Here is a 13,675-nt window from a genome sequence, read left to right on the forward strand (position 1 = left end):
GGGGGGGGGGGGGGAATCAAATTTAGAAAATGATAGTTAAAAGTTTAGGAAGTTTTCCTTCTTGTCAATGCCATTTAAAGAAGTTTAGGAAGTTATCCTTCTTTTCCATGCCATTTGAAAACTTCTTTCTTAACTAAGGTATAGGTCTCCATTTGGTTCCTGATCCATTTTGCTAAAAAATGGATACAATTTAGTTCCTGATTTAAAAAAAACAAAACATTTAGCCATTTTGGAGTAGGTCAGGTCATATTTTTGGGGGTCCAGTTAAAATGTTCTGTAGCGAAAATTTGATGCACTGTATTTGATTAGATCCAAGTTTTCCACTTAAAATGTTGAAATAAATATCCTGATTTATTCAGTTAATAGATGCACCCAGATATAAAAACCTGAGACCCTGGTAAACTGGATTTAGATAAGGAGTTAATCTTACAACTTGATACATTTCCTCATCAAGTTATGTCAGGCTATTTCAAGCTATTTCAGGCTATTAGAGGAGTGTCACTTGTTCAAAGTGGTTTTAATTTCTTTCTTCAAGTTCTATACAAATCTACTACCATCAATGTTCATTGTCATTTAATTCTGTCTGTCGTTTGGCTGGGTTAGGGAGAAAAGAATTGAAATATTTCAGTCAAAATATCAAATAATAATTTATTTTTCAAACAATAAATTAGATGTTTGTTTTTATGTGATGTAAAAAATCCTTGATTTAAAATCGTAGCATTAGGTTGTGTTCATGTATCTTGTAAATTATGCTGTTAAAATAGATACCTTATGATAATGCTGAATCTAAAGCTTTACACTTGTAACTAATTTTCAACAAGCCAAATTCAGTTTTTGATTATTACATCATGACACAGCCAGTTCAGATTTGGTTTCCCAGTATTGAGTGTTGAGAACAAATTATTTTTTGTGATTATTATTATTATTTTATTGAATGTTCCCAAACTTGCTTGACTATCTATCTATCTAAACCTAACCTAATTTACAATAGTAAATCATGAGAAAACGGCCTATGTTTCTTATTTTTAAAATTTTAATTTTTTATTCTTAATTTAGGGGTGTAAGTGGTAACAACTATGAGGCTGTGAAGACCATGTTGGATTTAGGAGGCTCCCCTAACTATAGGGACGGGAAGGGGCTCACCCCTCTCTACCTCTCAGTTGCAGGGAACACCGATCCTAACATCACGCAGGTTAGTTTTAACATTATCAATGGATAGATTTGTACGTAAACAAATTTTATTTGGATCAATAAGCAATCTTAGAGTGACTTCAAGTATGAATGATTTATATGATTTATGACTAGTTCTCAAAATAATATTTGAGTTTTATATATGATTTGTCAGCATATTCTGCTGGTCTTGATTGATTTATTGATCGATTGGTTTATTTGATTGATTAATTGGATGATCTCAATGTTATTGATCAGGTTTTGCTGCATGAGAGAGCTGTTATTGGAACCCAGGATTTACAGGGCTGGGCAGAAGTTCACCAGGTAGGATTTCAGGAGCAGATCATTAAGATCATCATCAACATGTTTTTTATTAACAATGTTTTAATCATTATCTAGCTCTTAATCACTTTTCATCTCTTTATATCCTCTTCACAAATTATTTCCAATGTTATGGTTATCATAATATATAAAAGCATCAAGATCTTCAGAATCATTACCAATCTCTTCATCACTATTTCTATCTGTAACATTGTCATAGATCTTTTCAGTTTCTTTTCTTTGCTACTATGTGGGTATGACATACTTCCTTCCTATTCCCCATTTCCCTCCTATTTAGTACTTCTGCTTTGACTGCATGGATAAGTTTATGTATCTGGCAGACCCAGAAACCCTTAAATCATCAATTTTGCACATTTGAAAGATATGGATATGCATTTTGCAAGGAAAAAAGACTCTTTGCACAGAGACGGAATTTCCAGGAAGTTTCAAATGTTCCTAGAGAACAAATTGAAAAAGAAAATCACTGATTGCAATCCAATTTTGTTAATTGCGTTATCTTAATTAGCTGTAATTACTGCTTTGGTTCAAAATTACCCCTTTGTCTAATAGAACCGTATTGAAGAGTATGTTTATGCATATTTTGAAGGTTAAAGTTGAAATATTGGAATTTTTACTGCATATGTGCTCAAGCCAAATGAGATTGTTGAATTGCTGGCTTGGACACAAATTAGAATTCAGTTCGGAGACTGAAGTTTGGGACATTTGGGTGATGGTAATTTGTTAAGTTCGGTTTTAAGTAGAAGAAATTCTTAAGATACTGAGAAAATATAGTTTTTTTTGTTAAATTTGTCTTTTAGAGAAAAATGGATCTCTAATAAAAGTAACAGATTTAGAATTTTAAGCTTTGAAAGTACAGGAAGTAGGATGGAGAATGAAGATAAAAAGGAAAGGATAGAGATTGAGCAGATGGTTGGGGGCATGTAGATGGGAGTGTGGGAGTGGAGGATGTAGATGGGAGTGGGGGAGGGGATGATATTAATGGGATGAAAGGGGGGGAGTGTAGATGGGAGTAAGGAGAGGATTATTTATGTTAGTTTAAGGTATATTGGTTAAAAGTAGACAAATTGGATTGAATGGGTTAGATTGAGAAAACACATTGTCTAGAGTAGAAAAGGCATGAACATGGATATTTCTACAAAAAAAATGGAGGATGTGGAGGGGAATTTTAGTTTTGCAAATATGATGAAAATACAATATTTTAAATAGGGAGGTAACCTGTTTCTAAATTTCTGTCCACCTTGTAATTAATGGTACCAAGTGTCCCCCCCCCACCCCTCCCTTCCTTTTACAAGATGACTTTTAACAAAATTTTGCCTAATGTAAAATACATACATAGCCCCCACCCTGTTAAATACCATATGGTTATAACCACAGTTCTTACTTTCTATCCCCCCCCCCCTACCCTCCTCACTCCGACATGTTAGGGTTAAAGAAAACCCATTAAGACCTCCCAATGTTAAATAATTGCTTGTCTTAAGGTCAGTAGTTATTACTTTTGTTTTTAAGCAGATAAAAATACTTCATAATCATTGTTAGGTCTGCAATAAAACTGCTAGAATGAATAAATAAATGAATAAATGAATGATTGGATAAATGTATGAAAGAAAGGATGAATGTATAAAGGAAAAGATGAATATAGGAATGCATTAGTAAACGACGCAAAACTAATGAATGAATTATTAGATGAAGAATGAATAGAAATGAATGAATGCATAAATGAAAGGGGATAGGATGAATGAATGCATAAATGAATAAGAAAAGGATATATAAACGAAGATATTTAAAGAAAAGGATAAGTTAAAAGATTATTTAATTAAAAGAAAATAATAAATAAAATAATGTGATATTTCTGAATCTTTTCATCCAATGGACCGTGCCTACATCTTTTTTTAATTGATTATTCGAATATTAAAAGATTTTTATGTCTTAAAATTTTATCAATTTTGAATGTGCAAATACATTTTATCTATTTATCAATCTATTTATTTATTCATCTATCTATTTATCTATCTATCTATCTGTTCATCTATCTATCTATCTCTCTATTGATAAGCATGGTGTTTCTAAGATGTATCTATCTATATAAAGTGAGTTGATTTATTGATTGTCAAATTATGATTAATTGATAGCGATGGTATTTACCGGGGCTTCATATCTGTTAAACAGATGATTTAATTCAACATTAGATTCCTCGGACCCTGGGTTAGGTCAGATAAATACCTTCCAGTCCGTTGCTATTTAGGAATTTATGGTGCTTCGTCCCACTTGTTACCAAGACAAATACAAACATTTAAAAATACAAAAATACAACTGATTACTTTCCTCATATTCTAAATTAACTTTGCAACCTTGTATACTTAAAGCTTAATTATTATTAGATATATAGCAGTCTTTTCATAATATCAAAAGTTTTCAACATCCAGTCGCAAAGATAGATCAAAGTCATAACTTTTGAGTAGTAAATCTCAGGATCAAGCACTGATATCTATTTTATGCAAACATTCGGATTAATTTAATTCCATATTCATGAGTGGATAACTTTACTTGAGGGATCAAGCATTAATCTCAAATTTAAAAGTGCCCGCATTGGATATCAAGAACAAACGGTCAAGATTAAGGATACACAAGTTTTGATCTCTGAATTTAAAATGAGATTCAAAAGTTCCAATCTCTAAATATACAATATGAGAATCAAAAGTACTATATTTTAGTCCCATATTTTGATACTTAAAAGATATAGATTACAAGATCCAGCACTGCCTAAAGGATAAATATGAGTTGAATAAAAGGTTTAGAATTCATGCCAACTGCTTGAATACCCTTTAACTAGCTACATTAATATTATCTAAAGATAGATAGATAAATATATTAGATCCATTAGATCTAACAACTAACATGAGAGGGTTTAATCAGATAGATTTATGTATTAGAAATAGATGACCATGGATATAAGGATATAGTTATTAGAACCAGATATAGCGAAATATAGAAGAAAACCATGTGACATATTTAAAGCCAATTTCGTTGAAATTTTTTATGACCCGAGCCGTTTAAAAGGTTTGTTAATGTCCGATTTACAAAAGTACCTTATCTAATGGAAAAAATATCGACTTAGTTTAAAAACGTTTAATCTGCCAATTTCCTCCATTGTCTCTGTGACAGTATTCCTCAAGTCACTTTTACTTAGACACCACATTTAAAAAATAAAAAGTTAAGAACATTCTATAAATAAAGGGGCACTTGAAAATACGTTCTTAAAGTGCGTAAAATGAATATTAAATATGAAAAAGCTACGTTATTAAATGCGTAGCCAGTGATAGATAGATAGATGCGTTGAAAGAGGCGTTTCCTAACAAGTCAGTGGACCTAGCAAAATCCATCTGTTTAAAATTAAACCTCAGAAATTACAGGTTGAAGAACATTTATATTACTCCAAAAACCCTCAGAAATCACAGGTTGAAGAACATATATCCTACTCCATTAAAACTTCGGAAATCACAGGTTGAAGAACATCTATCCTACTCCAATAAAACCTCGGAAATCACAGGTTGAAGAACATTTATCCTACTCCAATTTAACCTCAGAAATCACAGGTTGAATCTATCCAACTTCAAGTCATCCGGATGCGGATCTGGATTGAGATCCTGGATCTGGATTAAGATCCTAGATCTGGATTAAGATTCTGGATCTGTCCTGTAAAAAGATGGATTCGGATTCACATACTTCTCTTACACTTTTGTATTCGCAATTTTTTCAATTGATCATGAATGTTTAAAATTATCTCTTTGGTTAACACTAAAGCTATTTTCCAATGTGGAATATGTTTGTGTATGTTATGTACACAAGCCTGAAGAATATGTTTGTTTATGTTATGTGCACAAAATTGTGGAATATGTGCGTTTATGTTATGTACAAAAACATGTGGAATATGTTTGTTTAAGCTATGTACACAAAACTGTGGAATATGTCTGTTTATGTTATGCACACTAAACTGTGGAGTATGTTTGTTTATGTTATGCACACTAAACTGTGGAGTATGTTTGTTTATGTTATGCACACTAAACTGTGGAATATGTCTGTTTATGTTATGTACACAAACCTGTGGAATGTGTTTATTTGTTGCTCCTTCAATCAATGTTATCAGTTTATTATCTTAGAATATTCATCCTTGGTGTTTCATTCATCCATTCTCATCCATCCTTGGTTTTTAACTCATCCATTCTCATCCATCCTTCCATCCTTGGTGTTTCATTCATCCATTCTCATCCATCCTTGGTTTTTAACTCATCCATTCTCATCCATCCTTCCATCCTTGGTGTTTCATTCATTCATTCTCATCCAAACTTGGTTTTTAATTCATCCATTCGCATCCATCCTTCCATCCTTGGAGTTTCATTCATTCTTTCATTCATCCATTCATTCATCCATAGTCTTTTTAACCAGTTTGTTCATCCATGGGAAATTTTTTTACCATCCATTTTTTTAAATTGTCATCTAAGGAAACATAAACCTTTGTCATCCAATATTTTTTATTCTATTTCTCTAGAATCTAGAGTTTTGACTGAATATTCATAAGTGCAAAAGTTTCCAACAATTCTTAACTTTATAACTTAATGCTGAACAAGTTCTTAGTGTAGGGTNGGAGAAAACGAAGTTTTTTTTATTTTTAAAATGCTGGATGGAGAGATTTTTGATACAGATTTTATAAATTTAAAAAAATTAATGAATTTTCAGTTTACTGCACACAGGTGTACTCTAAAGCGTTATCATTGCAAGTGTCCGATTTTTTAGATTAAATTTGGGTGGTTTCGAGTCCTAATTCTAGCCTTTAAACTACTCATTTTCAGATTGGTGCACTTTAACTTTTACTAGCTAGTATCTAAGAGCATCTATAGGGTGTCATAGAAAACTTTTTATAGATAATAAAAACATCAATTTGTTTGGCAGATTCAATATATTTATCCTGTGCTTATCTTCAATTTTTCAATGTTATAAATATGGAATTGAAAATATTTTCGTCGTAAGTCTTTTTAACCTACTAACCCCAGTGTTTTTTGTTTACTAAATTGAACAAAATCTTATATAAAATTTCATCACGTTTGATTAGATGATCCATAAAATGCGGTAAAGTTTGAGAAAAATCCGTGAAAATTTTTAAACGATTATTTACGTTTAAACCATTTGCAACTGTAGGAAACTGTAAATGTTAGTTAAATGTTTTATTATGGCGGTTTGTTTAGTTGTTTATGCTTGTTTATAACTTACCAACTCTAGTCTATTAGTTTACTCTTATTCTAGTCTATTAGTTTACTCTTATACTAGTCTACTAGTTTACTCTTATTCTAGTCTATTAGTTTACTCTTATTCTAGTCTATTAGTTTACTCTTATTCTAGTCTACTCTAAAGGTTTTTATTGTCAAAGAATGTTTTTATTTTTCATAAAACATTTAGTAAAAATCATTTATTCTCTTGCCTGTAATTTTATCATAAAACTTAATAGTTACATAATTACATTGTTATTTTTAAATGTTATGAATAGGAAAATGTTTGCAAATGAGCCAGCTGGATGGTAATTAAAAGATTTCTGTTAAAAAGAATGAGGTGTTTCACGCCCCTTCAGGCATTTCTTAATAGGCAGTGCATTTTTCAAATTCACATAGTTAAAGCGCTGCCTTCTTCTTCTTAAAGGGACTATCTACATATTTTCAAGTGATTCTCATTCACAACGGTACCCTTATTCAAATTAACAATGAGTAGGATAACGTTGTTTTTCTGTTTTCATCTCTGCTGGATAAATCAATTGAAATTACGTAAGCAGTCTCTTTAGCTATCCAAACATATATGATAGTATGACACCTTTCATCTTTGGCTTCCTTTGTGATACTTTCACGACATTGTTGTTGTTATAGTTGCTATCCTTTTGTTAACCATGATCTGTATCCCTTATTGTATTTTTTTCAACTTATCTGAACTTCCGGTTTGGCTTTAACCCCCTCCCCCTCCCTCTTCCCTTTACAGGAAAAGTTGATTTTCTCAATCAAAATATTTGTTTTTAAAACCACTCACCATTAGCATCTTTTTAGGATGGGGAAATAATTCGAATAATATAAACCCCTGGTTCAAAACTACACAATTCTAAGCCCTCCCCCCTCTTATAATTGTTGGCATCCAAGAGAACTGAGAAACTCACTATTGCAATTCCAACATTTGGATAATTTGGAATATTCCAAGTTTCCATTCTGCTAATCTAATAAACATACAGGAGCAGGCACACAATTCTAATATTTTTCAAATNTATCTATGTGCGTCCTAATAAGCTAATGTGATGTATGTATCTATGTGCGTCCTAATAAGCTAATGTGATGTATGTATCTATGTGCGTCCTAATAAGCTAATGTGATGTATGTATCTATGTGCGTCCTAATAAGCTAATGTGATGTATGTATCTATGTGCGTCCTAATAAGCTAATGTGATGTATGTATCTATGTGCGTCCTAATAAGCTAATGTGATGTATGTATCTATGTGCGTCCTAATAAGTATGTTCCAATGTGCGTCCTTAATGTTTATTCTCATGTTAACTGAATCCTCATCTACATGAAATAATAATTAATACATCATAAAAAATAAAGTCCCAAAAATAAACATAAAATATTGCTAACAAATAAAAAATTACTTTTTTTTATAAAAATTACAGTATAAAATCTCCCCCCCATAAACAAAAAATTTTGCGAAATATTTTTAATATTTTTATAGAGATTTTCCTTTTTTATGACCTGAGTGTAGGATTTATTGTATGTATAAGAATAAGAGTAAATGTTGGAGGAAAAGTATGTACCCTGTGTCCAGAATTCTAATTTTCTTTGAACATTTCTCCTTTTTAGGATTTTAATAATAGAGGGATATTTATGATACTAAACCTTGAAGAAGGGACATAAGGAATTACAATTTTTTTCATTAAAAAGTAACATTTTGCTGAGTGAAAATTTGTGCGAAAATAAGCATACATTTTAATTTTTTAAAGGTTATAGAAATAAGTTTTTGTCACCTTAACCTGTGTCTGACCAAGGATTTATGTGATATCTTTTTATCTTAAAACTGTTTACTTTCAACTGTGGATTCTCTTTAAAAGGGAATTGCGGATTTATGTGACATTGAAATTATTATTTAAGTTTACATCATTGGGGAAGAATTAGCAGCTCAATCATTTTTTTCTTATATCAAGATGGATTCACTGTTTCATGAAAGCAATGTGAAAGGATCAGAGTTTTTGCCCTAGTTTATTGTCTACTGGGTTTATATAGACTTTCAGTGCAATAGATCTCAGAGTACGTCTTTAACAATAAGAATAATATATAAAGTTTAAGATAACTAATTTGTTTTAAATTTTTCTCAGATTAACTTTAAATCTCCCTGTCTACTTTTCTGGGCCAGAATCTTTTAAGTTTTGTAGTTAGACTACTAGTTTACTCTTATTCAAGTCTATTAGTTTATTCTTATTCTAGTCTATTAGTTTACTCTTATTCTAGTCTATTGTTTACTCTTATACTAGTCTACTAGTTTACTCTTATTCAGGATAAAGAAACCGTTTTCAAGTTTGTGTTCCAAAAGAAAGTGAAATATTTCAAAATAATTTCTGTCACACATTTAAAAGCCTGGCCTTGGTCAGGACAATTTCAGGCCTTGACTTCTATTGTGTAGAGACATGGCTTAGATATAGGCTTGGATATAGGCTTGGATAAATGTTTGAAACCCATTTTTCTTTACAGGGTGTCCCCCAAACAAATATAAAATCTTGTCAAGAGTATGAAAGGTGTGAAGGGTCAGTCTCAAAATGTTGGTATAAACCTTTTTCTTTTTCTAATAAAAATTTTCAATTTTGAATTTTTTTTCTTTGACACTCTGGATAATCTCACGAACATATCCCTCTGCATTATGTAAGACAGGAGAACATTTATTAGAGTGTAAGACAAACTGTGGATTAGGAGCAAGCATCTTATATATATATAAAGTAGTAATCTCTGTATGTCTGTTTGGTTGTCCAATCATTACACGGGAACCCCTAAACCGATTTGCCTCAAATTTTAGTTGGGGGAACAATGGGAACCAGGGACATGTTCTAAGTTTGGTTTAAAAAGTTCTCGATTACCCATTTTTTACTTTTTACGTATTCTTTTAAGCTAGTTTTGTAATCTTAGACACGCTCTTCAATCAAGTCAGGGTTTTGATTTCATATATTGACTGATCTTTAGTAAGAAACTCATGCATATATATTATTTCTAAAAGACATTGTTTAAAAAATCGCTCGATACAAGAGCAGTTTTTAGGTTTTAAATTCATCCAAAAGCCAAACTTTTTGGGAAAATTAATTATTTTTAAAAGCAAGCATGAAATTTTCTGTATGAAATAGAAATGTATTAAATTTTTGTTCGCCGATAAGCTTGTTTTTTTATACACCAATTTTTCCTTATAAACCAAATGTAGCATAATAATTATTTTTAATTTTTTTAAGGACATTAAAAGAATTTGTTTTTGATCTTTGTTTTCAGAGATCAACAGATCCTTTTAGCATGTTTAAATTTGTATTAAACAAATTTCACAATATGCAAGTTAAGAAATTCTGCGTCGGATAATTTTTCGAAATCTTTCCCGTGAAAATGTGCAATGTTGACGTTTATTTTTAACTAGCTGAAGTGCCCGGCGTTGCCCGTAGAATAAAAGAAAAAATTGATTTTTGAAAGAAAAAAATTTAGTTAATATTTTAGCCTATGGTACCCCAGGGATACACCTGGGTTCCCTAAAAATATTAAATTCAGCCCATTCGGTCCAGCTGTTGTGCCGGCTATAGGGAAAACATATATGCGAATGTCTTGCTTTATTATATACATTTTACTCCCTTCATACAACTATTATTCATAACATTGTTCGATGCAACAGAAGCTGTTGTATAACTTTACACAATAGAGTATAAACCCAAATTTATCCTTTTTTTGTTGTTTTTCTTCACTGCCTTCTTCAGTTTCAAGTAATTGAAGATCTTTGTGTTACTGCATACATAATGGCACTTTCAGGATAGGCAGACATAAAAACAAATTTTAAAAATGTATTTGAATAAAGAACGGGAAAAAAATTATTTATGAAAATTTTGAAAATCTACTCTAAGAACAAAAAACCCCCCGAAATAGCATTAAATTTTAATTCATTTTATACTTGATCCTGTGAGTAAAACTGCATTTAAGGATAGATGCTACTACTGCATACATAATTGCATTCTACATTTTTGTATGAAATTCTAATTCTATAAGGGGTTTACTGCAGGCGTAAATATTAACTACCATTTTTGGATAAACAATATTACTTCCTTTAGGGCTTCTGCAAATTATTTAGGGGGTAGGGTAAGATCATGATGTTGGTGGGGGAGGGGGGTTGCGTTGTTGGAATATCATGACACAAGAGGCAGGGTGGGGGGGGGTAGAACATTAAAGAGGAAGGGAAAGGGGGGGGATGGTCCATGAAGAAAGATAAAAATCTTGGTTTCAATTTGGTGTTCTTAGGTGTTCCATACCGAATATACAGAATATACATACAGGTTGGAATTTCAAGGTTTAAAGGACTACTCCAGGTTAGGAGATCAGTTACATTCCCTGGTTCCAGGAAAAATTTCCATGCAATGGATTAAAGAACCAGTTACATTCATGGTTCAAGGAAAAATTTCCTTGAAATGGATAAAGGAACCAATTACATTCATGGTTCCAGGAAAAAGTTCCAGGAAATAAATGAAGGCACTAATACTTTCATAGTTCCAGGAAAAATTTCCAGGAGATGGATAAAAGAACCAATTACATTTCTGGTTTCAGGAAAAGTTTCTATGAAATGGATAAAGGAACCATTACATTCATGGTTCCAGGAAATAGTTCCAGAAAATGGATGAAATAACATTAAACATTCATGGTTTCAGGAAAAGTCCCATGAAATGGATAAAGGAACCAATTACATTCATGGTTCCAGGAAAAATTCCATTAAATGGATAAAAGAACTGTTACATTCATGGGTTACAGGAAAAAATTCCATAAAATGGATAAAAGAACCAATTACATTCATATTTCCAGGAAAAATTTCCATTAAATGGATAAGTGAACCAATTACATTTAAGGTTTCAGGAAAAATTTCCATTAAATGGATAAATGAACCAATTACGTTCACGGTTCAAGGACAAATTCCATGAAATGGATAAATGAACCAATTACATTCATAGTTCCAGGAAAAATTCCATTAAATGGATAAAAGAACTGTTACATTCATGGTTCCAGGAAAAATTTCTATGAAATGAATGAAAGAACCAAATACATGTATTGTTAAAGGAAATTGAACAAGGCAAAGGAACCAGTTACATGGAACGATATCATGGATTTATGGAATGGAACGGTTACCATTTGTCCAATGAGTTAGCAAGATTTAAAAACCTGCCTCAAAACTCAGTTAACTGGATTGTAACCTAGTTTTTTTTTCAAGATGTCCTGCTGGCCTTAAAGTGAGCTCAGACATCTCAGATAAAATCATCCCCGTCTTTTCATTTAGGGGCAGACATGGCTAATAAATTTCAAGGGTTTTATATTTATAAATAAACCTGTTGGATTCATGAGAGATTCAACAAAAAAATTGTGAACATTTATTTTTTATGAAAAACAAATTCTAGGTTGTGTCTTGATAATAAATTCCATCCAGTTTTTTATCTATCTTTTTCTCTACTAAATCTATTTGCTTTACATCTATCATAACGATCTGTTCAACAATTCATTCATTCATTCATTTAGAGTTTAACTATTCATCTCCACCCTTTCAAATTTCTCATATCCAATAATTGAATTATGAATTTGAATTTGTATTAGCCCCCCCCCCTCCATGTTAATTCCTTCCTTCCCCCAACTTGATTAACTATTTCAATAAATTTCCGGGGATTTAAACTCAGCTTTGCTCCCTTCCCCTCACTCCTTTGATTGTGATATGTATTTTCTAAACTATAATATAATCTTAATGCAAAACTTGAAAAACAATTTTTATCATTATTTTTTATTTTTAGTGTTGTCGCAGTGGACTTGTTCAGCATTTGGAGTACCTGCTTTTTTATCAGGTTAATTTTTATATTATACAAGCTGAAGTTTACCCGGTCAACATTTTTTTTTAATTTTGAAAAAAAATTATAGTCTATGTTAACCCCGTGGTACTCAAAGGTTACCTCAAAAAATTCAGTTCATTCGGTCCAGCCGTTTGACCAGCTATAGCTAACATACATACAAATATATGAGCGAAAAGCTTTATTGTAAAGATATATTTGGATTATGTTTGAAAACTATTGACAATAATTTTCCTAATATGTTTGTCTGAAACCTGAAGATTTTATGTTTTAGGCGGATTGCAATGCGAGAAATGCAAGTGGGAATACACCTTTACATGTCTGTGCTGTCAATAATCAGGTATAGATAGATAGATAGATGGATATATGGATTGGTGTATATATGGATGATGAATAGATGCATAGATGTATAGATGGATAGATAAATAGATAGGTGATTAGATAGATAAATAGATAAATAGATAAATAGATAAATAGATAAATAAATAACTAAGAAAATAAATCAATATATGAATAAATAGATCGATAAATAGATAGATTAATAGAATAAATAGTTAGATAAATAATTAGAAAAATAGGTAGGTAATCAGATAGATAAATAGTTAAATAAATAAATAGATCGATAAATAGATAGATAAATAGAAAAAAGATAGAAATTAAAAAAGATAATTTATGTTCTTTGTCAGGATGGGTGTGCCCGACTTCTTCTATTCCGAGGAGCGGATAGAGAAGTTCTCAACTACGCCGGTCAAACTGCATACCAGGTACAAATTCAGTGTGCGCGGCGCCGCTTTTCCGCGTGGCATTTTCACTGTAGATATTGAACAGAATAAATACACAAGCTATTGCAGAATAAACAGGGTTAAAACAGGGTAGGTAGACACCAGAGCTGAAAACTATAGAATTTGGGGATATCGAGATCAAATGCTTTATCTCATCTTTTTATAAATCTCCAGATTAATTCAATTTTTAGTTCGTATTCAGAAAAGTTGTTTCGCTACTTAGCGATTTCCCTAAAGACCTAATATAT

General features: G+C 31.5%; 1 protein-coding gene across 2 annotated transcripts in view; it reads left to right on the forward strand.

The window, feature by feature from the left end:
- The window catches only part of LOC111710186 (protein shank), a 45,157-nt gene extending 31,673 nt beyond the window's left edge, over window positions 1–13,484 (forward strand). For both annotated transcript variants that reach the window (XM_023484243.1, XM_023484245.1), the window contains 5 exons: window positions 1,057–1,192; window positions 1,429–1,494; window positions 12,592–12,642; window positions 12,920–12,985; window positions 13,332–13,484. In XM_023484243.1, coding sequence (XP_023340011.1) covers window positions 1,057–1,192; window positions 1,429–1,494; window positions 12,592–12,642; window positions 12,920–12,985; window positions 13,332–13,469 — 457 coding nt within the window. In that variant the 3' untranslated portion in view covers window positions 13,470–13,484. The remainder of the gene's footprint in view (window positions 1–1,056; window positions 1,193–1,428; window positions 1,495–12,591; window positions 12,643–12,919; window positions 12,986–13,331) is intronic.
- Window positions 13,485–13,675: the final 191 nt, after the last annotated feature.

The sequence above is a fragment of the Eurytemora carolleeae genome, unplaced genomic scaffold (assembly GCF_000591075.1).
Source record: "Eurytemora carolleeae unplaced genomic scaffold, Eaff_2.0 scaffold1037, whole genome shotgun sequence".
In the NCBI taxonomy this organism is placed as follows: domain Eukaryota; kingdom Metazoa; phylum Arthropoda; class Copepoda; order Calanoida; family Temoridae; genus Eurytemora; species Eurytemora carolleeae.